At 33.1% G+C, this 21,892-nt stretch overlaps 2 protein-coding genes across 3 annotated transcripts in view; both read left to right on the top strand.

The window, feature by feature from the left end:
• LOC133178969 (prostaglandin G/H synthase 2-like) overlaps window positions 1-8,756 on the top strand; it is a 30,325-nt gene extending 21,569 nt beyond the window's left edge. For both annotated transcript variants that reach the window (XM_061313629.1, XM_061313628.1), the window contains exons 2-10: window positions 1,417-1,477; window positions 1,687-1,806; window positions 2,376-2,519; window positions 2,782-2,925; window positions 3,269-3,447; window positions 3,721-3,804; window positions 5,101-5,347; window positions 5,483-5,769; window positions 6,276-8,756. In XM_061313629.1, coding sequence (XP_061169613.1) covers window positions 1,417-1,477; window positions 1,687-1,806; window positions 2,376-2,519; window positions 2,782-2,925; window positions 3,269-3,447; window positions 3,721-3,804; window positions 5,101-5,347; window positions 5,483-5,769; window positions 6,276-6,779 — 1,770 coding nt within the window. In that variant the 3' untranslated portion in view covers window positions 6,780-8,756. The remainder of the gene's footprint in view (window positions 1-1,416; window positions 1,478-1,686; window positions 1,807-2,375; window positions 2,520-2,781; window positions 2,926-3,268; window positions 3,448-3,720; window positions 3,805-5,100; window positions 5,348-5,482; window positions 5,770-6,275) is intronic.
• A 1,747-nt stretch (window positions 8,757-10,503) lies between these two features.
• LOC133178966 (uncharacterized) lies at window positions 10,504-21,892 on the top strand. Its single transcript, XM_061313624.1, has 10 exons — window positions 10,504-10,622; window positions 12,384-12,467; window positions 12,792-12,866; window positions 12,996-13,172; window positions 13,926-14,254; window positions 15,768-15,882; window positions 16,125-16,301; window positions 17,248-17,358; window positions 19,200-19,400; window positions 20,056-21,892. Exons 1-10 carry the CDS (start codon window positions 10,523-10,525, stop codon window positions 21,288-21,290), a joined length of 2,604 nt encoding a protein of 867 aa, XP_061169608.1. The 5' UTR covers window positions 10,504-10,522; the 3' UTR covers window positions 21,291-21,892.

The raw sequence follows: 21,892 nt of genomic DNA, 5'->3' as shown, positions 1-21,892 counted from the left end.
TACCATAGATTGGGCAAACATCTAGAATACTTATATGCAAGAAACATTTCATTGGAAATCCAAGGTCGGTCTCACCTTCAAGCGGTGTATGAACCCGTTTTTTTAATCCAATTTATTATGTTACAGAACTGCCATCGAGAGGATAAAGCACAGTTAGAATTTTAATTTGTGGTTTAGAAGGTTGCATTGGCATTTTTAAAATTAATATGCTTAGTTTTAAGCTCACCTGAGAGCAAAAAGTTCTGATCAAGTCCATCTGTCGTCTGTAAACTTTCAACATTTTCAACTTCTTCTCAAGAACCACTGGGCTAATTTTAACCAAAATGAGTACAAAGCATCCTTGGGTGAAGGGGAGTTTAGATTTTTAAAATGAAAGACCAAGCCCCATTACAAGGGGAGATAATCAAGAAAGACAAAAATGGGGGGGGGGGGTCACTAAAAATCTTCTTCTCAAGAACCACTGGGCCAGAAAAGCTGAAACTTATATGGAAGCTCCTGAAGTAGTGTTGATTCTATATTGTACAAATCATGGCCCCTGGGGGTAGGGTGGGGCCACAATAGGGAATCAGCATTTTACATTTATATATATATATATATATATATATATATATATATATATATATATATATATATATATATATATATATATATATATATATATATATATATATATATATATTCTTTAAAAATCTTCTTCTCAAGAACTGCTAGGCCAGAAAAGCTGAGACTAAGTGGAAGCATCCCAGGGTATTGTAGATTCTAAATTGTTCAAATTGATCATGACCCTCAAGGGTAACCCTCAGGGGTAGGGTGGGGCCACAATAGGGAATCAGAGTTTCACAATAAAATATAATATATATAATTAAAATATACTGGAAAAACTTTAAAAATCTTTTTCTCAAGAACCACTAGGCCAGAAAAGCTGAAACTTATGTGGAAGCATCCTGAGGTAGTGTAGACTCTAAATTCTTTAAATCATGGCCCCAAGGGTAGGGTGGTGCCACAATAGGGAATCAATTTTACATTGAAATATAATCATGATAATGGAAAAAATCTTCTTCTCAAGAACCACTTGGCCAGAAAAGCTGAAACTTATGTGGAAGCTTCCTGAGGTAGTGTAGATTCTAAATTGTTCAAATCATGACCCCCTAGGGTTGGTTGTACCACAATAAGTATGACAAGGGGGGAAATCTGGTGTAGAACAGCAGGATGAAAGTTACTCAGGTGAGCACTGTGGGCCCATGGGCCTCTTGTAATAACATAATCTGGCTGAACATATTATTGTCAACTAAATCCTGTTTGATATTTCTCACTAAATTTGAACCTCTTAATATTCTCAGAATCATTTTTCCTTTTATCATTAACTACCGGTATTATATGAAATACCTCATTTGTCACCTGTTTTGTATTTTTCAGATGAGGATGACCACACTGTGGAGAGTAATATTCCTTTGTTGTATTATAGCTTCTGCTTTAGGTATGCACATACACGTACATGACTTAAATATTGTTTGAAATTTCAAAAAAACCTCTTAGGGACAAAACAAAAAACTTTTTTTTTGTTTTGCTAAATTAAATATACATGTAAATCTTACAACTCTACATAAAGTAAGGAAACAAAATTCACATGTACTACAATTACAAAGCAGTTTTATGCAACATTTTAATTCTGTATTACAATTTCAGGAGGACATAATCCCTGCTGTTCATACCCTTGTGAAAACAACGGAGTATGCATGACAAGGGGAGATAACTATTACTGTGACTGTACAAATTTAGAGTTCTATGGCAAACACTGTGAAATCCGTAGGTATTTTTCATTTCTGCGACAAAAAAATTTTTCTTTGAGGCAGAGATGAAATTTGATCCCAGGTAGATTAATTTTTGAAAGTATCATTAATCATTTATGTCAACTTGTTATCTAAGGACTCAGGTGTTTCCTTGTGATGATAGGGAGTTTATGAATCTTGAATCTTAATTCAAGCGAGTCTCAATAAGCGATGTAAATAAAAGTGTAGGATGCTACTCAACATCAAATTTATAAGTTTTATTCTTTCTGTTGTTTTGTATGTGTGTGTGCTTTTTTTTGTTTTAATTGTCTGTTTACTTATTTTGTTAATTTTTTTGTTTGTTATTTGTTTGTTTGTTTGGGGGCAGGAGGTGGGAGTGGGTAGGGGTGGGATGATGTGGTTGGGGTCTTTTAACAGCCCCCCCCCCCCCCCCCCCCCCAAAAAAAAAGAACTTTGATAACCAGATTCTGTGACAAATAATATAACATAATAACATTAACATATAAGGAAAAGCACACATTCCAAGGTTCTATAGAATCTCTGCATGATCTTAAAATATTCATTCAAATCTTTCATTTATTTCAGCTACATTTATGAAGAAGATAAAACTGTTTCTAAAGCCAGACCCAGAAACAATACACAATCTTTTAACTGGTAACAAATGGTTATGGGACATCGTCAATAGTGTACAGTTTTTGTCAAATGCAGTAATGAAGAAAGTTTACACAAGTAAGTAATAAATTTTCTATTCAAACATAATTTTTCTTGTTTTATATTTACCAGTGTCCACATTACAAAAGATTCCTCAAACAAAGTGATTTAACTACCAAAAAAAAAAAATCTTTTATCAATTGAATGTATCTTGTATTTTAAAAAAACTTTGGGTTACTACCAACATTGATAACATATGTCTTTCATGTGGTAAACTTTCCAAAAGTAATAAATGCAAGTATATTTTTATCCTATTTAGCTATTTCTTTTCTTCTTTTAGTGAGATCTGATATGGTTGACAGTCCTCCGACATATACATCTGAACATGAATACATCACAGTGGACGCCAACTATAATTATAGTGTCTATACTCGTACCCTGCCTCCTGTCCCCACAGAATGCCCCACTCCCATGGGTGTCTGGGGTAATTACTGTAATTATTTTCTCTACACAGTAAATGTTTGGCAGATCACATATTTTGAAAATTACCCCTTTCCAAATTGCTTAAAGCAAGCATGTGTACATTTATTTATAAGCAGAAATTTTTAGATAACCTTTACAACAAAACATTTTAAGTATAAAAGCATCAGATTCTTAAAAATTAGTAATGTATTAAAAAGATTTTAATTCATTGTGCATTAATTTTTCTTTATTAGTCCTCACAATATGAATTCATGAGACATCCAAAAAATCTTGATATTGTTAAATTTATATTTTATCAACTAAATCTATAACGGTCGATACATGTATCATATTTTTATTTTAAGGAAAGAAGGAACTACCACCTGCTGAAGAAATAGTGAAGACATTTTTTGTTAGAAAAGAATTTATCCCAGAACCCATGGGAACCAGTTCACTGTTTCCTTACTTTGCTCAGCACTTCACACATATGTTCTTCAAGACAGACCTAAAGAAGGGGCCACAATTTCAGTGGGGTGGACATGGGGTGGGTTTTCAAAAATTATCAGTTTTTAAGTAATACATGTACATAATGAAAGATACAAGTACATGGAAAACATGTTCAAGCTTCCTCAAAGTCCTTAATTAGATAGGACAAGGCCTAATTTTATTTAGAATAAAATTTAAATAATACATATAGACATGTATGCACAAACTGTAATAATTCAATTCTGTAAAAAACATTGACATATTGTACAGAAAGAAAATGCATGTTTTTGTTATTGGTACATAAAATCATTGTTGAATGACATCATTTCAGGTCGATGTTTCTCATGTCTATGGCAAGGATAGAGAATCAGAAAACAATCTAAGATCATTTAAAGATGGAAAGCTTAAACACAAGGTCAGTCCATGTATACTGTAATCAACCTTAAGACAAGAAGCATGTTCATTCATATATATGTATTTGTATTTGGCGTTTTACAAAATCTGGGGTGTAAAAGATTCTTCCTAATGAACAAGATCAAGATATGTTTGTGAAACACTGATGCCTCCATATGGCAGCTCATAGCCAAGGTTAAAGTTTTTCAAAAATAGGTCAAACTCCAAGATCAAGGTAATAAGGTCATAAATAATAATACCCAAAGAAAGGTCTTATCACAAGGAATACACCTGTGAAATTTGAAAGCCCTATCACCAACTGTTCAAAAGTTAGGGCCAAGGTGAAAGTTTTTCAAAAGTAAGTCAAATACTCAATGTCAAGGTCATAGGGTAAAAAACAGTGGTACCTAGAGAAAGGTCTGACCACTAGGAATACAAGTGAAGTATGAAAGCCTTAACATCAACCATTCAGAAGTTATGGTCAAGGTTAAAGTTTTTTTAAAACTAGGTCAAACATCAAGGTCATGAGGTCAAAAAGGTGGTACCCAAAGAAAGGTCTTGTGACAAGGAATACAGTTGAGATATCGGAAATCCCTAGCACCAACCGTTCAGTAGTTATGGTCAGGCTTAAAGACATAAAACAGATCACCAACACTTTGTGAGAATGCAGCTGTAAATTTATTTAGTTGACCGATTTCTATCAGAGTTCTTCATCAGAACAATTATACATGAGTTAGTTCTTTATGAAATAAAAATTGCGGGTTGTTCTATATATAATAACATAAACAATTTAGTCCACATGTTGTTATGTCATCCACAATTTCAATGTCTGTATCACAATAATCTGCATTTTTTACTTTATAAAGAACTATCTCATGTATAATTGTTCTGATGACAACCATGATTGTTCTGATGACGACCGTCTCTGGTCGAAACCGGTCAACTAAATAAATTTACAGCTGCATTCCTACTGAGTGTTGGTGATCTGTTTTATGTCTTTAAGTTTATAACTTTAGATACAGACCCTATTGAATACTGTTCAGTATCCACACATGGGAATCTTCCACAAATTTAACCTCAAGGTGTTGGTTTCCATTTTTTCTTTTAGTTATGGTCAGGGTTAAAGTTAAATTTTGCAGACAGACAAAAACTAAATGCCCCTAAATCTCCATTTATAAGGTCATTAAAAGAAAATATGTTCAAATAACAAGATTCTGAAGGCTAATTGAGACTATCTTTAAATCCTTGATACAGAAAATTAATCTATAATCAATAATCATAACATATGTGAATTAAATGGGTTTTTTTAATATTATAGGTTATAAATGGTGAAGAATGGCCTCCCCTTACCTCTGATGCTAAAGTTCCTATGGGGTATCCTAAACAGACAGACAAAGATAAGCAGTTTGCTCTTGGACATTCTTTCTTTGGTCTCTTGCCTGGATTGTTCATGTATGGCACAATCTGGTTGAGGGAACATAACAGAGTTTGTGATATACTGAAGGCAGAGCACCCTGAATGGGACGATGAGAGACTATTTCAGACGTCAAAATTAGTTATTTTAGGTAAGTCCTCAAGTCAAAGAAAATCAACTTTCTATATGATACTTCAATATTCTTAATTTTATTTACCACTTCTGAGGTTAAGGGAGATAACTCTAAACCTAATGCTTTCTTCTTTTTTTTTTTTTTTTACATCAGGTGAAACTATCCAAATAGTAATAGTAGATTATGTGCAGCACCTAAGCAACTATCATTACCAATTAATTTTCAATCCTGAGCTACTGTTTGGTGAACAATTCCAATATCAAAACAGAATTGCCATAGAATTTAACCATTTATATCATTGGCATCCTTTGATGCCAGATGAATTCAACATTAATGGAACAAAATATACCTTGAAAGACTTTATTTTCCATCCTGAGATTGTGGTAAAGCATGGGATGAGGGAGTTTGTGGATTCACTGTCAAGACAACGAGCAGGCCTGGTAGGTACCAGTTCTGTAATATTAAAAGTAGATACATGTACATGTATTGTAATTTCTATGTTTATAGAGAAATATTTTGTTACTTATGTCCTGAATAATTATGACAGAAGTTCTTCATTGCTTGATGGTCTTTTTAAAATTAACGAGAGAAATTTCAATTTTATATGGGAATTTACTCCTAAAAAAATTAATGTGTAAAACATCTAATATTAGGTGATTAAATCCATAAAACATCCTTGGGTGATACATGTAGTTAGAGAATGACTCTTTAAATACAAAAAAGACAAGAAAGATAAACAGAGCAGCATCTTGTATATCTCACTGTTTACCACATGTATCAATTCTATCAATATTAATAATATTTTTCAGTAAATAAAACAAATACATTATACCGGTACCTATATTAAAGATTTTGTGTATTTTTAGAAACTGATAATATTAATAAAATTGATGGGAATGCTGACTACTGTGATCCAAGTAGCTGAATAGAGTTTTTATACTTTTAGTTTGGGCCTCACAATCATGGTGCTTTAACAATCCCTGTTGTGACAGAACTCATCAAACATGGACGTACTCTAAGACTTCAGTCCTTTAACCAATACAGGAAGAGATTCAACCTGAAGCCAATAAAATCTTTCGAGGAACTGACAGGAGAAAAGAAAATGGCAAAACAGCTTGAAAATTTTTATGGCGATATCAATGCTGTGGAATTCTATGTAGGCCTTATAATGGAGAAGAGACGGCACAAGGCGTTGTTTGGATCCTCAATAGTTGAGATTGGTGGGCCCTACTCTGTAAAAGGATTAATGGCCAATCCAATCTGTTCTCCTAAATACTGGAAACCCTCCACATTTGGAGGGGATGTAGGCTTTAATTTGGTTAAAACTGCATCTCTTAAAAAGTTATTTTGTGAGAATATCAAAGGAGAGTGCCCCATGGTCACATTTAGAGTTCCAGATTATAAAGAGGGTGATGTATTAGACATTATCAAACAAAAAATGGAATTATAACAATAGAGTTTGTTTAAATATTAATTCAATTCTATCATTGTCATGAATGCATTTCTGAACAGTTGCATGAAGTGAACATGATGTGTGTGTTTCAATGAGATTTATTAAGGTATGCAGGTACATACATTTTTGCTTATAGAGATCTCATATATTCGTTTTCAATATTTCAGAAGCTTATGCACTCTATTTTGATAATTTTTAAATTTGATCAGTAGAACTCATTCAATTTTGTCAATTAATCTTTGTTTCTAGAGATGAAATCATGAAAATATGTAGGGGGCTAACTAGACTGCATAGTGCATATCTGTTAAAATTCACACATTCATGGAAATGTGTACAATTTAATACAGTCAAACCTTGTTATCTCAAACTTGATGGGACTAAAAAAAACTTCAAGATATCTGAGGGTTCAAGATACTGAGGGTAAAATACAATAAGAAAATAGTGGTTGGGACTTCCAAATCATATCGACATATCAATGGTATTCAAGATATCTGTGTTCGAGATACCAAGGTTCAGCTGTATATAATATTATACTTTTTAAAAATGCATATGCAACATAAGAACTACTAGCATTTAACATAAGTTTTTTATTACTGATTATTCATGTGTAATCAAACATTAATCAGGGTAATTTTTAATTGAGCTCATATCTACACACTTTATTTACAGTATTAAAGATCTAACGAGATCCGAAATCTATTAAAAAAATATTCAACAACGTCAATATGTAAAACATGTGCAATCATCAAGAGTTTGGTCTATTATGTTTTTCTAAATTTGACAGACTGAAATTGTTTTTCTCTTATCAATTTGAAGGCAGCCCTTGAAAGTCAGTGCAAAACTGTGTATGCTATGTGCCATTTTGCATGTTGATAATACTGTATTAGTGATGCACTATGATATGCTTAATATTTAATATTGAGTATAATGACTGTTAAATTGTCATATCAAAGAGATTTACATAAGTAATTACTCTAAAAATGTCCATTCAAGGTCATTTCGATTTATAAGTTTAAGTTTAAGCTTCAATTAGTTTGTTAACTGTCATTTATTAAATAGATTTATTGGGTACATTAAAGTATAGTAAAACAAGCTTATAGCAAACATTCTTATAATAAATTTATGTTTACATTGAAGTGATTTTCGTTCCCCTTGACTTTAGGATATATTTTTAAACTTAACGGATATAATGAATTATGCTTATAATGAAGCAAAATCATCCGTCCATGGCAATTGATTATAAATGTGTTTTACTGTAATTACCCTAAAGATGTCCATTCAAAATCATTGTGATTTATAATGTATTAGATTAAGTTTCAATTAGTTTGTTAAATTGTTACCATAAAATATATTTACTGGTACATAAGTAATTACCTGAAAGATGCCTATAGTATTTAAAGTCATTTTGATTTATATGTAAGTTTATGTTTCAAATAGTTTGAATAGTAGCTAATAGAAGAAAAAATGTCCCATATCTTGTATCTAGTTAAAAAATTCTCTATGGAAATTTGTTATAGAACGTCATACTACTCTTCTCTGACAATCAGAATGTTTCATCATTAATATTCATTTCCAGCAGATATTTTGAGTTTTCTGTGTTTCTTTTATATACATGCATGTACACATATAAATGTATAATATGTCATATATTAAATTTACAAATCTTGATTGCTTTCTACCAAATATAATACCATTTTCCCAGCTGCAAGATCTATATGACCTACTCCTGCTATAAATTCCATCAAAAATAAAATTGGTTGTGAAAGAAACCACATTCTTTTACCAATGGCTGTACTACATAGCTTCTTTATCAAGCATTGTCTGTTGAGTTTATGTTTAATAGCTATAGATTTTTTTACAATTTTCCGAAGAGGAAACTTTAATATACAGTTGTACATATAATTACATGTAATTATTTCTGTTCTGTATAAACTGACTATCTTATCTATACATTATTAAAAGATTGAATTATGATTAATTACTTTATGTAACACTTTTTACAGATAAAATGATGTTGGAATAATTCTAGAGTCTCAGCTGTTCCACTGAATGTTACTCCAGATGGATTTATTTAAAATTACTGTACACCTACATTTATTGCTGGTCCTATTTTATATAATTGACGAATAAAATATGTCCCCAAACATATGATATATAATCATTCCCTTAATTGCACTGCTCTTTTCCACGTAACTATTAAAAAAGTAAACAAAGTTACTTTTCTTCCTGGTCTAGTTGCCGCCGTAATAGAATGGTATGAGGTAGGGCTGCACAATAATATCAATATTCCAGTATATTGCGATTCGTAGAAAGCAGGCGACAACTTAAAGGATAATTCAACAAATACTGCTTTCTCGATCATTACTAAAGAATTTGGGATAGTCATTACATAATGAATGAAGACCCAAATGTTCCATTCAAAACAAAAATTTTAATTTATTGCTTCAGTGCACATAGTATAGGGGTCCAGATTTTTTGTTTACCAATATAGATGGGGAGTGCCTATGATCATAACCATTGGATGCCCAATTGCCACAAGGCTCACCTGAATACTTAACCTTGGCCCTGCTTATAATTTTTGACCTACCTTATAAGTTGAATTTTTAGCGAGATGCAAATATAGCGATTTAGCCGTAAGAATTGGTATATATAATTTTAGTGAGAAGTAATTTTTAGGGATTTGACAATATCTTGCAAGATAGCCTTACCTCCTTAGTGCTGAATGAATTGTTTTAGCGATCTCAACACCCACGCTAATAATGCCAAAATTGAATCCTCGTTAAAAATTCTGTTTATAATAAATATGGTATAGCCCCCATAAACATAACTGAACTTGAATTCACACAACATACTCTAGGACTGGGATCAATTGACTAGCAATTTGCCTTGCTGTATTCAAAAAAATTTCTTTAAAAAAGAATTTCTTTTCAAAATACATTATATATATAAAATTTGATCCTTATTTAATTCAGACACATCCTAACTTCAGGGTTCATATTTATAACTAATGCAATGAAGCCGTCAGACGGTTTTGGTCGCCGGTTGCCAGATAGCTCAGTTGGTACGGCACCTGACTGGAGATTCAGAAGACCCGGGTTCCAATCATGAAAAAATCTTATTTTAAAAAGACAAAAAGTCGCAAATGTCTACTAATATTTATTCTTGGTATTATTTAAAAAACAATCTAAAGCAGAGATACTTTTAACATTACTGCGTTTGAACACATATATAGCCCCGAAACTTTTAGAACTTTGATTGCAATTGCACAGAAAAGACACATCTCCAAGAGTGATTTTTTCATGAATTGTTTTCAGATGAGTTCAAAGTTGAAAATTATCACTGCATCAAAGTGCAATTTTCTTTACTTTCTGGGCAAAAATAATCAGAAATTCTTTTCCAGTTTAACTCTATAACTGTTGTGAGGGCTTGTCCCGAGACACAGTTAGATTATTCTAACTAGGGTACAAACGTACAAGATGATGCATGCAAGGTTTTAAGAAGAAAGGGGACCAAAAAACAAAGAAACAAACCATTAAATCATTATCCCATTTCCCCTTGAAACAACGATCCGGATTTGTGAACGAATGCGGATCAAGTTTTAGACCAACTGAAAGTGAAAGTAAGTAGGCTAATTTTAGAACAGGGGAAAATCGGATGTAAGCCCTATTTATAGGAGTAAAAAAAACCCTATTTCTAGCAATTGACAAAGAAACAGATCTCACTGCGCTACTTTCAATGAAATGGGAATAAATAATTCTAAGCTGAACTGTGCCAGCAGAAAGGCAAGAGAGGAGCCCTATCGCCAGGTGAAGGTGGATGAGAAAACAAAAGATGAAAATGGTACGTAACTCCTAAGAAAAACTTTCAGTTTCAAAAGCCAAAACTTTGTCATGTCTAAAGACTAGGAAAATGTCACAATTTAATTAATATAGAAGGTTGTAAAATCAACAGCAGTGTTGTGCTTTTCTTAATGATAATCAGTACAGTATTAATTAAATTAATTTCAAGTTTACCTTAATTTTCGACTTAGAAACCTTTTGCTTTTGGTTTCAGTATAAGGTACCAGTACCCATTAGAGTAAATACTGTGGGATACCCATTATTGTAGATGGAACATTCTATCATTAAAAATCATGTTGTCTTACAAACCCGGTGAGGGCTTGTTGTTCGAGACACAGATTATTCTTACTACCATGCTTGCATGCTGATCTAAAATTTAACAATTTATGCAGTAATGTTTTAGTTAGAATGTTATTTAACTCATGCAATTGCGATCCTAAATGAATCACAGGCACCTGAAATTTAATCAGTGAGTTGCAAATAAAGCCCTAGATAAAAAATACTCCCTCTCTATATAAAAGTATTTTCAAACATAAATGGGGTAAGAGTTTTTGATCTAGGGTTTTATTTTCAACATATTGATAAAATTTCATGTGCTTGTGAATCAATCTATAACTTTAATTTATAAATGAAGATAGAACATTCTAAGATTATGATGATATGACATACCCCGTACCTCCCAGTGACACATTGTGGTCAGGGCCATTTCTAAGACACAGATTATACAAACTTAACTGTTTGTAAATTAATTTTTAAAGCTGACATTTCTTGAAACCAAACTGAATCTAACTCTTAGGGGTAGATCATAGTTCCACTTAGTTTCTGGATAAAGCAAAAATTGCAATATTGTCTTTGAACTATGAATCAACATCCAGAAACTGGTGGTTTAATTCTAAACTTCATTGGTTTCAGAATAATGCATCACAGCATGGGGAAAATGTCTTTACTAGTGAAGGATTTGTTTGGTTTTGGTATCTTTATATGAAAATATGCCATAAAATACAATATATTCAAACAAATCAATTTCTAAAAGAAAAAATTTCAAAAGTTGACTGTTTCAATCATTATTTACAAAACATGAAGACCAATTTGTTATTGTAATTTAAGTGTTTGACTATCTGCAAATCTGGAGTTTTCAATCTGGTTTTGTTTTTTTATGTAGTCAAACATGCCTTAAGATATATGCCATGTCTATAATAAAGCATCTGCCTTTGTTATACAAGGGAAGGATTCAGGATTCTTCATTGGAGGGGGTTAAAATGGAAAGATATAATTAAATTCATTTGGAATGGCTAGTTTACTAATAGTGCATAAAGACAGTGACATCGATCAGTCTGAGAATACAATTTACATGTGTACTCCCAGACTAAATGTACATGTAATGTTCATATTTTCCCTAATTAAAAATGAAAATCAATTTTAACATCATTTTCATTTTATGATGTTTTAATGGCACAGCTAGTCTAGAATTATTTATATGACATGTAAACGTAAAGAAAATCATGTAATATATATATTTTTTATGTCGATCTACACTGTATTGTAATTATTTGTATAGTAAATAAACTGGAATTATTTTATTTTCAAGATAAATTTATTATCACGTCATCATTTTAGTTTAAAAGCAGAAATTCTTGGGTTTTAGGTGACCATTTGAGAACAGCTGACAAGAAATTTGTATAGTAAATAAACTGGAATTATTTTATTATCGAGGCATTTTCCTTATCACTTTAGTTTAAAAGCTGAAATTCTTGGGTTTTAGGTGACCATTTGAGAACAGCTGACAAGAAAAATGGAGAAAATTTTGTTTCTAAGAAAAATAACTCTGCATCAAAAAATCCAAAAGGTTTGTGTTCTTTTTGAAAATGAAACAACAAAAAAAATTATTAGAAGCAAAAAGAAAAAAAAAAAATCATATTAATCATTATTTGTATATGGAATTTTTTTTCCTTTAAAAAGAATTTGACATTTTATTACCATTTTTTTCTTAATTTTGCAATGAAAAAAAAAAAGAATGGAAAAGAAAAAGAATTAGAAACCTGTAAGCACAGCTTGCAAATACTGTATTTTTCCAATAAATTTCACAGTGGTGGAAATTTTACAAAAGCAACTTAGAATCATGAAAACTTTAAAAGATAAATTCAGTGACATTGAAATTATTTGGTTTCAGGTGACCACTTGAGAACTGATAAGAAAAATGGAGGAGATATAGTGCCAAAAGACAATTCTGCATCCAATCCAAAAGGTTTGTGTGCTGTGTTTCAAAACTGAATACTAGCATGGAATAAATTTAGGAAAGCAAGTTGACCAAATTCCCTGAAAAATAAAACTAATCTAACACAGACTTAATTATTTTGTGCTTCAAACATTTTAGGTCAAACTGTTCAGGAGATTGAAAATCAAGTTCAAAATGGACAACTAAAAGATGAAAGAAACACAAATACAACAAATTCCAAATCTACAGTAGGAAAGTTGGCTGTAAAGGAAAAGGAGCATATACAGAAGAAGGAAAGCAAGGAGATGTACAGTGATGATGAGCCTAAACCATATGGTGAGTTTCTTAAGGACATACGCAACGTACCTTACCTACTGATAATTTTTCAAGATATTCTTAATTTAAGATTATAGTGCCATCAGATGTTTGTCGACAAAAAATCAGCATGCATTACCAGGGGTTTTGAAAAGATATCAATTGATGAAAATTCTTGTATAATTCAAAGAAAAATACACAAAAATTACTAAACACATATTCTAGATGTTTTGTTTATCCAAACTTGTTTTAGAGGAAGTGTACAACAGCATATATAGATATACAAATGTAGCACACAATTCCTTTAAGTATTGGAACTCTTCAACTCCAGGGAAAAAGATAATAAAGTTCAAACTACGTTGCGTATGTCCTTAATGTGCCAATCAAGTTTTAATACTTTTGGACATAAATACCTCTTACATGTTTACAATAATGAATATTCATGGAAAATTCACAGTCTGATTAAACCAGCCCCCTTATTATCACTTATCATCAAGATAATGATAAGAGAAGGGGCCTGTTTTTTTTTAGTTATTCAGACTTGGCCAAACCAGGACTACATTAAAAATGACAAATGGCACATTTGAATATACATAAGTGTATTTTATTGAATAGATAATGTGTCAATGGATCTTTTTTTTCAATGGAAACTGGTGATTTTATTCAGAAAAGATTCAAATACAAATTGTGCTGTTTATATTGAATTGAAATGGTGGCTCAGATAATTAATAATTTTGGCATCATAATTTCAAAATCAATTTTCTTTTTACACAGATTTTGTTAAAGCTATAAAAACAGATTATGTAAGTGGAAATTTCACACCATCAAAAGGAGGTTCAACAGAGGTCAAAAAAGAAAGGGACAGAACAGTTGATAAAGATGAGACAAATCCAAAGTCTGTAAATAACCAAACAGGATCCAGTGATGAAACGGAAATAAAACAGAGTTATGGCCCTTCTTTAACTGATGGTGAAGATCCTGACTCCGGTGACCACTCGTCTTTGGAAAAAGATTGTCTCCCATCACTGAACAGTGAAGACAGACGCGAGGGACTGGGGGAAGAGTTTGTAGATGCAGATCATACTGAATACAATGAACAGCAGGTACCAGATTATTGTAAAAATAAATCATTTATGGGTGTTTTTAAAAAGTAAGAATTAACCAAACAAAAAAAAGATGGACCAACTGCATGGTACTTATTATAATTTGAAGATATCCTGCTCCTCCTTTATCTGACTTTTAGCTCACCTCAGCAAAGTTGGAGAACTTTTGTAATACCCTCAGCATTGGTGTCGGTCCAAGGTTAAAGTTTTTGAAACAGATTGCTTTTCAAGTATTTCAATGCCCTACATTGATCAGAGTTGCATGGATGATGCTTCTAGTGGATGTTGCTTGTAGTATGTTTCTTTGTACCAGTCATGTTTCAGATGCTGCATTTTCAGCCAAAGAATGACCATATTAATGTTTTTACAGCGGGCTAAAGTTTTCCAGGGCAGATTAAAGTTTTAGGAGCAAGTCTCATTTCAGTGTAACTATAAACCCTATATTGACCAAACTTGCATGGATGATGCATCTAAGGGTGCACACTACAAGACTTGCTTTTGATGCTAGATTTTACCTACATTTTCATGTTGAGTGACCAGGTTAAAATTTTTTGAGCAGTTTCATTTTTAGCTCACCTGAGCTGAAGGCCTAATGTTGACCAAACTTGAATGGATAATTTATCTAAGGATCATGCGAACTATCAGTCTTGCTTTGGATGCTGGATTTGACCCACATTTTCTGGAAGAATTACCAGGTTAAGTTAGTGGAGCAGCTACATATCAATGTAACATCTGACCAGTGCTTTTCTGCGACTTTATTTTTAGAACCTTGTTGCTTTTCCGCAACCACTACTGCTTTTCCATGATTGGTTTTTACTACATTGTATCTCCAGGTTTTTTCATGGCTAATGGAAGAGGTACGAAAAAAAGTCTCGGAAAAGCTAAAATTATAACCTCGGAAAAGCAGTAAAACTTGTTGCAGAAAAGCAGGAATTTTTTCACAGAAAAGCTGAGTCAAATTGCAGAAATGTGAATTCCCGAGTGTAACTTTAATCCTTACCTAGACCAAACTAACATGGATGCTGCATTTAAGGATGCACACTGCCAGACTTGCTTTGGATGCTAGATCTGACCTTCACTTTCAAGATGAGTGACCAGGTTGAAATTTTTTTGAGCAGATCCATTCCCAAGTAACTGTAAGGCCTATCTAGACCAAACATGTATGGCTGATGCATCAAGGGATATACACTTCCAAACTTGTTGTTTTTGATGCTAGATCTGATCTGCATTATCTGGATGAGTGATGAGGTTGTACCTGTGAGCAGGTCCATTCCCAAGTAATTTCAATCCCTACCTGGACCAAACTTGCATAAATGTTGCATCTAAGATGCACACTACTATAGTTAAATTATTTTAGTGTCGACTTTGCTTACTTTGAAATAACATTTGTTTAGGTGAGCTATGTAATCATTGATAGAATTTTTTTTTAATTTTCTACTGAATATCCATGTGTGTATATATTATCCTTAAAAAATTAAATGCATAGCTTTTAATTTTATCTTATTATAACAAGGAGAAATCTAAGAAAAACACCACCCTGTCAAAAGATGATGAAAACACTACAGAAAGTGATGATAGTGATGATGATGGTGATGAAGACAATGATGATGAAGAGGAGGAAGGTGGAGGTACTCTTGGAACCCAATGGGGGGGGGGGGTCCACAGCTGAGAATGACTTAATTATTACTGATATTTATTATTAAATTTAGTAGAATTGGAGATTTTATACATCAAAAAAAAGTGTCTTTACTAATTGTAGAGTCTCTCATGTTTTGAGCAAGAGAACAGCAAAATGTTAACTGATTTGACAATGTGAATTTATGAGATTTGTAAATAATTCTGAATACTGGTAACTTAAAATTTGTTTCAGTTCCAGGAAACTACAATTTTGGATATGTAACAAATATGATTATTGGCAAGGGGAAAATTATAGACAGAGAAACAGTTGTTACATCAAAAACCAGTTCTAGATCCAAAAACAGTTCCAAAGCTAAACACAGTTCCAAAGGGAAAAACAGTTCTAAAGGCAGGAAAAAGTTTGAAAAAGGTATTAAGGCAAGGTGACAATGAACTATGATTTCTATAGTACAACTGTGGAATTTGCATCCTCTGTGTCTTGGGTTCAAGCCCCAGGGAGAGGAAATTTTGAACTTTAAATGATCTTTCTAAGTTAGTGAGATCAAGGTCTAATAATTTGGGGTCAAAGAAGGGTTTTAAAAACATCAAGGGATTTACTCCTTGACATCTAGCAGAAAAAAATTATTACTTACATGTTAAACATGTTGCAAGGATCAGTATTTTCTAAACTTGTAATAAGGTGGCTTATGTTAGCTATATTTTTGAGAAAGAAATGGTGACTGGACCTAGGGGACCATTTAGCCTCCTTGTGTAGATTGCTGAACCAATGGGGCATAATTTACTTTAGATATCTTGGGAAAAGGAATATCTTAGGACAAATTTGTATAATATCATTTATGTTTTTTTTAAACCATGTGCAGAGGTGCATTCCTAAAAATATCATCCTGAAGGTCCCAATTCAAAATATTAATCATTTCACTAATAAGTGATTAATATTTAAATGTATCACATGTTGACTCCTTTAATATGGGTGGATATCCTTCATTATTTTCATTTCATAATAGTAAATGTGAGGCCACAATGGTTTTTGAGTGAGAGTGAAGAAGTCAAATAAAGTGGATTTAATTCATATACATGTACATGTATAAAAACAGTGTAAAACATGTGATAGCTGTGTGTTACACATGTGATAAAAGAACCACCCATTGTTTGTAATTGAATTTGATTTTTATCAAATTCATTTTGTGTTTTCTATCCCCTCACTAAGGCTCAGGGAAAGAAAACACACACATCATAGCATAAAAATCATATCCAACCACGAGCCATGAGAGATATTACCGTATATGTATCTCTATTGTGATTTTTGCTAATACCCTGGTACTTTGTTGTTATAAAATTACATGTGTCTTTTGTAGGCAGTAACAAGTCAAAAGGAAAAACAGTGAATGCAGAAAATGTGCGTAATTTAGGCATTGGAAAAGTTAATGTACTGAAGGAGACGACAATTGTAGAGCATCCTAAGTCAGGTAATTAAGAAATATCTACTTCAAGTATATTTAATCAAAAGTTGAGCTGTCTGTCCATCTGTCAATTTATATAAAACAAAAAGATTATAAATTGTATTAAGAAAAATGTATGCATTAATAAACAATCCATATTGGGCACTGACCGAAAAAAAGTATATAATTTGTGTCTGGTCTATAGCTTTCCAATGGAGATACATTTGGATTTCATACTTCACCCAAAGATTACTGTGGAATCATTAAAGGTTCGTGGGGACGTAAATTTGTGTATTGTCTTATACCAACAGAAGGAAATACGACTTTGTAACCAGTTTATTAATTCATGGAGGATGTTAATTCATGGATGACAGGTACTTACAAATTCCACGAAAATTGAGCCACCACAAAATCTAATGATTCCACAGTACTTATGACCAGAGAGTGTATAAATACCTTGACCCTTGATCACTAGCAGAAAAATTGTTGAAATTGTGGCCAGTCCATAACTCTGTAAGAGGAAAATATTGGAAGATGATATCCAAACAAAGATTATTCATGAGCTGAAGGCGAATCAAGGTCTTGATTATGGTCCATGGGCAAGTTCAAGGTCACTGGCAAAAATAACCTAGACAAGGGTCATTTAGCAGGTTCAAGATCATTTTTTAGCTCACCTGAGCTGAAAGCTCAAGTGAGCTTTCCTGATCACCCGTTGTCCGTCGTCCGTCCGTCTGTAAACTTTTCACATTTGCAACTTCTTCTCAAGAATCAATAGGCCAATTTTAACCAAACTTGGTACAAAGTATCCTTGGGTGAAGGGAAGTGTAAATTGTTAAAATAAAGGGCCAAGTCCCCTTACAAGGGGAGATAATCAAGAAAAGACAAAAATAGGGTGGGGTCATTAAAAAATCTTCTTCTCAAGAACCACTGGGCCAGAAAAGCTGAAACTTATGTGGAAGCATCCTGGGGTAGTGTAGATTCTAAATTGTTCAAATCATGACCCATGGGGGTAGGGCGGGGCCACAATAGGGAATCCAAGTTTTATATTGAAATATATAGGAAAAATCTTAAAAAATCTTCTTCTCAAGAACAACTTGGCCAGAGAAAATGAAACTTATATGGAAGCATCCTGGGGTAGTGTAGATTCTAAATTGTTCAAATCATGACCCATGGGGGAAGGGCGGAGCCACAATAGGGAATCCAAGTTTTACATTGAAATATATAAGAAAAATCTTTTAAAATCTTCTTCTCAAGAACCACTGGGCCAGAAAAGCTGAAACTTAAGTGGAAGCATCCATTGTTCAAATCATGACCCCTGGGGGTAGGGCGGGACACAATAAGGAATCCAAGTTTTACATTGAAATATATAGGAAAAATCTTTAAAAATCTTCTTTTCAAGAACCACTGGACCAATAAAGGTGAAACTTATTTGGAAGCATCCTGAGGTAGTGTAGATTCTAAATTGTTCAAATCATGACCCCCGGGGGTAGGGCGGGGCCACAATAGGTATATTAAAAGGGGGGAAATCTGGTAAAGAACAGCATGGCCAAAGTTAGGGTACTCAGGTGAGTGATGTGGCCCACGGGCCTCTTGTTTGAAAATATGTTCTTCCTTTCCTGCCATATCTTAAAATGGACAAACATTGGAAATTCATTCTTAGCAGAAGGATTTTTTAGGAGTCAAGACTGTGTTAGGACTTTGATGACCCAAGCTAGTTAATAAGGTCACTTGAGCAAGCTCAATGAAACTTGCAGAAAAATCTGAGTCTTGTCTTTATCTTTTAAAGAAAAATGTATGCAGCACTTTAAAAAATTGCATTAAGGGAAGTGCAGTATCTCTAGTTCAACATATTGCTCACTTATTTGCAGTACATGTACCAACAAAAGCTGAAAAAATAATGCATAAAACAGAACCGCTGTGGCCTGGACTTCCAGTGTCCGACATGGATGAACTTCGTAAAGTGACATTTTCTGTTGGAATGATTCATGGATTCAAATTGACTGGAAGTGTGTTTAGAGTTGGGAAGGACAAAATATTTACTGCATGGCATGTAGTTAGAGGAATAATATGTAAGTGGAATTGTTTCAAACCAAATACTCAAATGTACTATCAAAGATCAAACCTTAGCTATTTTTTTTTTCATTAGATTGAATGGTAGAATAATCATCTTCCTTTACCTATATGTAAAGTTCAGGGATGTAATAATTATGGTACTAAAGAATACTGTTGACAGAAAAACTTCCCATTTAAACATCAAAAGTCAAGGGGGATTCTAATGGCAACATCCAAAACACTATATCCTGATATACATGTATGTGTGAAGTAACAGATCATCCTCAACAAATTTATAATTTTCATTTACCAGTGTCAAATGTGGAAACTTAAAAATCAACCTAAATTGTAGTATAATGTACACATATTTTTCTTTTGTTTTACCTTAATAAGTAAGAAGTTTTAAAATTTACTGCAATTTATGAATATTTCTATGGAATAGGTAATCACTTTGCCATAAACAATTGTTTTTACCAGGTAATATGTGGTCCTGAGAAAGTATACACATTTTTTACTTTTCAAAAGATGCAAAATTCGTGTCTTGGGCAAATTCTTATTACCTTGGTACCAATTTATCTTTATCAAAACAGTTATGTAACCAGACAAGGTACATAACCTGTACAAATAAGAATAAAGACCAGTTGACTTTGATTAAAATCATCTTTCTTTCAGGTGTTGATAATCATTCCAGAAGGCTGGATTATAAACGTTTGGCAGACCCTGGTGTGTTTGTAGACTTTGGGTATGAAGAAACATACCAGGCAGACTGTATGAACAGATTTCCAGTAGAACCCAATGTTCTGTACTACAATGAGAAACTGGACATTGCTGTTCTTCAACTGAAGCAAAATACTTATGGAATGCCATTTCCAAAAGCACTGACAAACTTCGATAAGTTTACACAGGAAATGCATGAAAATCATCCAATATATCTGGTTGGGCATACAAATGCACTCCGGAAGAGTTTGGACTTGGTTATGAAATACTGGCATCCTTTTGATCATCGTATCAAAGAATTAAGTGAGTGGTATGAGAATGAATTTGATTTTAAACATGGATACGGTTTTACTGGCATTAAAGATAAAACCCGCCTTCTTTTTCAATGCCAATTTCGCCATGGAGCATCTGGTTGCCCTGGTTTTATTGTTCGATCCAAGGGAGATATACGGGTGGTAACTGTTCTTCTGAGGGGATTCCCAGATTTCTACTATTTCAGTAATTTCACAGAGGAAGAAAGGCTAAGAGTTCCTATAGACAAACTAATACAGCAAGGTTCTGACATGGAGGCTATCTGGAAGGATGTGGAAAGTAAAAACAAGGAACTCTACAGAGAGATTTTTCATTACAAGGACTATATTTCTCATTCAGAGAAAAATCAACCTGTCGCTACTCCTTCAGAAGAAAAAGTTCTGAACTTTCCCCAGAGTCCTGCATCCACTGGGAATGAGAGGAAGTCTGAAAGTTCAGGTGGTGCTGTGACCTGCATACCCAGAGTAGCTTCAGGGAAAGATCCTCTGGTGATGCTTGCATCAGGTAAATCTCAGGCCATAACAGGAAGTGACAAGGTCCCAACAGAAAGCACTTCAGATACTGGTGAAAAGCAACCTGAGGCTACAATCCACACTCAAGAAATCCCTGTACAGCATGAAAGAGTCCAAACTGAAGAAAATAATACCAGCTCCACAGTAGGATCTCAGCTCTCTGGTGAAAGAAACAACACCTCAGAGCAAACTGTTGATGATGCACAAACAGTCAGGAGTTCAGGTGGTGATGGAAGTCGTTGCTCCACCTCTTCGTTTAACAGACAGATGTCTGAAATCACTACCTCTGCTTTTGAATCAGAATGTGCAGAGATCAGACAACAAGCTAACAACAGCAAGTCTGCAAGTGCAAGCAAAGTGTGGTAGTAATCTACACCATAAACTGTGATAAAAGTGAACTATGCCCTCTCCCCCCTTCCCTCCCAAAAAATTCTGTGCCAATTACATTAACTTGAAAAATTTCCCAATGCAAAGAATTGAAATTAGATTCTGCTTAGATGGAGCAGCAGAATTATTTTAAAACAAGTCCAGCAAAGAAAATTTTATTTAAACAAACCTTATATGTATAGATTGAACTGTTAATTTTGTCATTTTCAAGTGATTAGTGTTGCACATTGAAAGATGGATAGGCTACACTAACATACATTACATGGACGTTCTTTTTCTGGGCAAAGCTTTCATAATACATGTGTATTAAATTTTGTTTTGTTTATATAATGATATTCATACATGTATATGAATCTAATAAGTTGTGAAAACTTTTAGCAAAAATTCAAGAGGAGCATTTTATTTCACATCTTATTGTAACCTCACTTAACAAGGGTATTTTTCTTTCAGAATATTTTGGTTGTGATCCAAGTGTAGTATTAAGTTGATTAACATAAAAGGTTGTAAATATTCATTGTACATATGTATCAACTTTCCAAAGAAGTCTTTCATATTTATGTCATATTAAAGATACTCCAAAA

This window comes from Saccostrea echinata, unplaced genomic scaffold, assembly GCF_033153115.1.
Source record: "Saccostrea echinata isolate AGI-Se365-2 ecotype Australia unplaced genomic scaffold, CSIRO_AGI_Sech_v1 ptg000004l, whole genome shotgun sequence".
Classification (NCBI taxonomy): domain Eukaryota; kingdom Metazoa; phylum Mollusca; class Bivalvia; order Ostreida; family Ostreidae; genus Saccostrea; species Saccostrea echinata.
This window is presented reverse-complemented; position numbering and strand designations above follow the sequence as displayed.